This window comes from Montipora capricornis, chromosome 8 (genome assembly GCF_036669925.1).
Source record: "Montipora capricornis isolate CH-2021 chromosome 8, ASM3666992v2, whole genome shotgun sequence".
Taxonomy (NCBI): Eukaryota; Metazoa; Cnidaria; class Anthozoa; order Scleractinia; family Acroporidae; genus Montipora; species Montipora capricornis.
The window spans coordinates 42,484,865-42,487,364 of NC_090890.1; the positions used below are offsets into that span (position 1 = coordinate 42,484,865).

Sequence of the window (2,500 nt, forward strand, 5' to 3'; positions counted from 1 at the left end):
GAGTTCACAATATAGTCCGTGTTCTTCTCAACTTGTTCCCAGCAAAGTTCTACAAGTTCTTCCTCCTCGAATGTCTGAGCTTGAGGCAGAATGGAGAGCACGTTTGTTTGGTCCAGGTTGTTTTGTAGATACTCGGCGCACTTTTCCGTCAGAGAAGGAACCATGTATTTGTTTGCTAAATAAAGTAGTTGCATGACATTGTCTCCGCTCAATTTGACCTCATCGCTGTACAAAAAGCGGAAGAACTCCAACAAACTTTCATAATCGCTGTCGGGCAAATGAATGAGATCTGAAGTCTCTGCCATCTTGCCGTAAAACATAGCAAGAAATACCGGACTACTAATCGAAAGCACAAACTTGTGAGCTGAAATAATTCTGGGACTTTCTCCGTTTGGCTCCACGCCGGCGACGAACTTCACATCACTGAGAAGGTCGTTATTCAGTGCAAAGGCGCATCTTTCCCCGATAGTTTTGCCGAGAGGCTGCCATGGTTCTCCTGCTTTAGCAATGTTCATTTCTGGTTTCTTCATCGTGCGATCAGTGTGATCATTAACAGAGCCACGTTTTCCTACCTGTGACAGCAGCACAATACAAACGCTATTTCCCAAGGCGTGCCTTACATTTATCTTAAAAGTTCCCGTTATGGTCAAGTTTTCCCGAGCCAGATTGCGAGTAACCGTGACGTTAGATACTATTTAAAGAAACCGTATAAACGTTCACGGAAGTCTCCCAACCTTAGCCTGCGCCACAGACGAAACCAAACCTCTCGTCAGGATGTTACTAACAGGTGTTAGATTACGTCTGCGACGCAGGCTACTTAAAAGGAAAAATCAAGAAACGAAAGCTTCAAAATTATTTGCGTGATCTACATGGAAAAAGTTGCTTTGATAGCAAAAGATTTAAAGCAATCAAGGGAAAATCGATTCAACAAACGGTTTACCCTAGTTACAGTGATGTTATTCCATAGTCCATAGTTTCCGAAATAGAACAAAGAACATAACCGCAGATGTTCGCATTATTCTGACGTCATCATAGTCAAAACACCGTTCAATCAAAAATGAGCCTACACGCAAACATAGCATTCTGGGCATATCATAGAACGTTTCAAGGTTTTCGTGAGCGTCAGCAGATGCAGCCTATGATCAAACGAAAACGGTTTAAGGTATTTATTGTTTAAAGGTATAGTTTTCTCAGTTTCAACTCGATTCAGCTCGCGAGCGACCACTTAACACTTAATTTCCGTGTTTACGCTTTTGATCCACATAAGAAAAACACTTTGCAAAGTTATCAAGCGTTAAAACTATTCTCGATCGAAAGGCTTGGGACCAAGTACCAATTATCATAAGTTTCTTTGTTAGCGCAACTCATTTCTCGAGACTGGCATTACCGGATAATCATATAGTATCAACGGCCTTTGAATAAACCTTGTTTTCCGGTGACCTCACGGCGGCCATGTTGGTGTACCTAAACAATGGAACGGTGGCCATTTTGGAGTAGCAAGAGATTCCAACCTTGTCAACTAAGAAAAAGGAAGGTTTTTGGAGCGGCGTAGCCGCGCCCACAAGCGCCGCAGGCGCAACTGTCTAAAAGGGTCCGGGGGCATGCTCTCCCGAGAAAATTTTTAACTAAGATATATGCCTTCAAGGTGCCATTTCCTGCAATTTGCGATCACAGTCAAAGGAAAATAGTGGAGTTTTTAACAGGCAGTGGCAGTGAAAGCTAAGGCCCTTTGATCCCACGAATGAACACAAACCTTGCACAAAGTTGACGCAATCCAGTGCGTTACCGCGCCCAAAATTACCGCAGGCTCATCCTACAATGCCAAAAGGGTAAAAAATGGCCAAGAAACCACAGAAAAACGGCAAAGAATCGTGCTAAAAAGACTGGTTAAACAAAGAAAAAATATCTTTCTTTGGCTAGGAAGAGTTTCAAAAACCGGGAGAATATTTAGCGAAAACGGGAGGCCAGAGATCTTCGCCGAAAATGGGGGGTTTCCGGCCAAAAACAAAGCTCTCGTTAAGACGTTACTATACTTACCAAGAAAAGTAAGCTTAAAAATTATTTGCGTGATCAACATGGAGAAATTGCTTTGATAGCAAAAGATTTAAAGCATTCACGGGAAAATCGACTCAACAAAGTGTTTACCCTAGTTACAGTGATAATAATAAAGAACATAACCGCAGATGTTATCTCTCGCATTATTCTGACGTCATAATAGTCAAAACACCGTTCATTCAAAAATGAGCTTACACGCAAACATAGCATTCTGGGCATATCATAGAACGTTTCAAGGTTTTCGTGAGCGTCAGCAAATGCAGCCTATGATCAAACGAAAACGATTTAAGGTATTTATTGTTTGAAGGTATATTTTTCTCAGTTTCAGCTCAATTCAGCTCGTGAGTATGAGTGACCACTTACTATACTTAATTTCCGTGGTTACGCTTTTGATCCGCATAAGGAAAACACTTCGTAAAGTTATCAAGCGTTAAAACGACTCTCG

The 2,500-nt window shown here is 41.7% G+C and overlaps 1 protein-coding gene across 1 annotated transcript in view; it reads right to left on the reverse strand.

The window, feature by feature from the left end:
• LOC138059317 (BTB/POZ domain-containing protein 6-like) overlaps window positions 1-2,500 on the reverse strand; it is a 3,973-nt gene that overhangs the window by 1,057 nt on the left and 416 nt on the right. Inside the window, exon 1 of the mRNA XM_068904883.1 lies at window positions 1-2,500. This exon is cut by the window's left edge and continues 1,057 nt beyond it; it is cut by the window's right edge and continues 416 nt beyond it. Coding sequence (XP_068760984.1) covers window positions 1-530 — 530 coding nt within the window. The 5' untranslated portion in view covers window positions 531-2,500.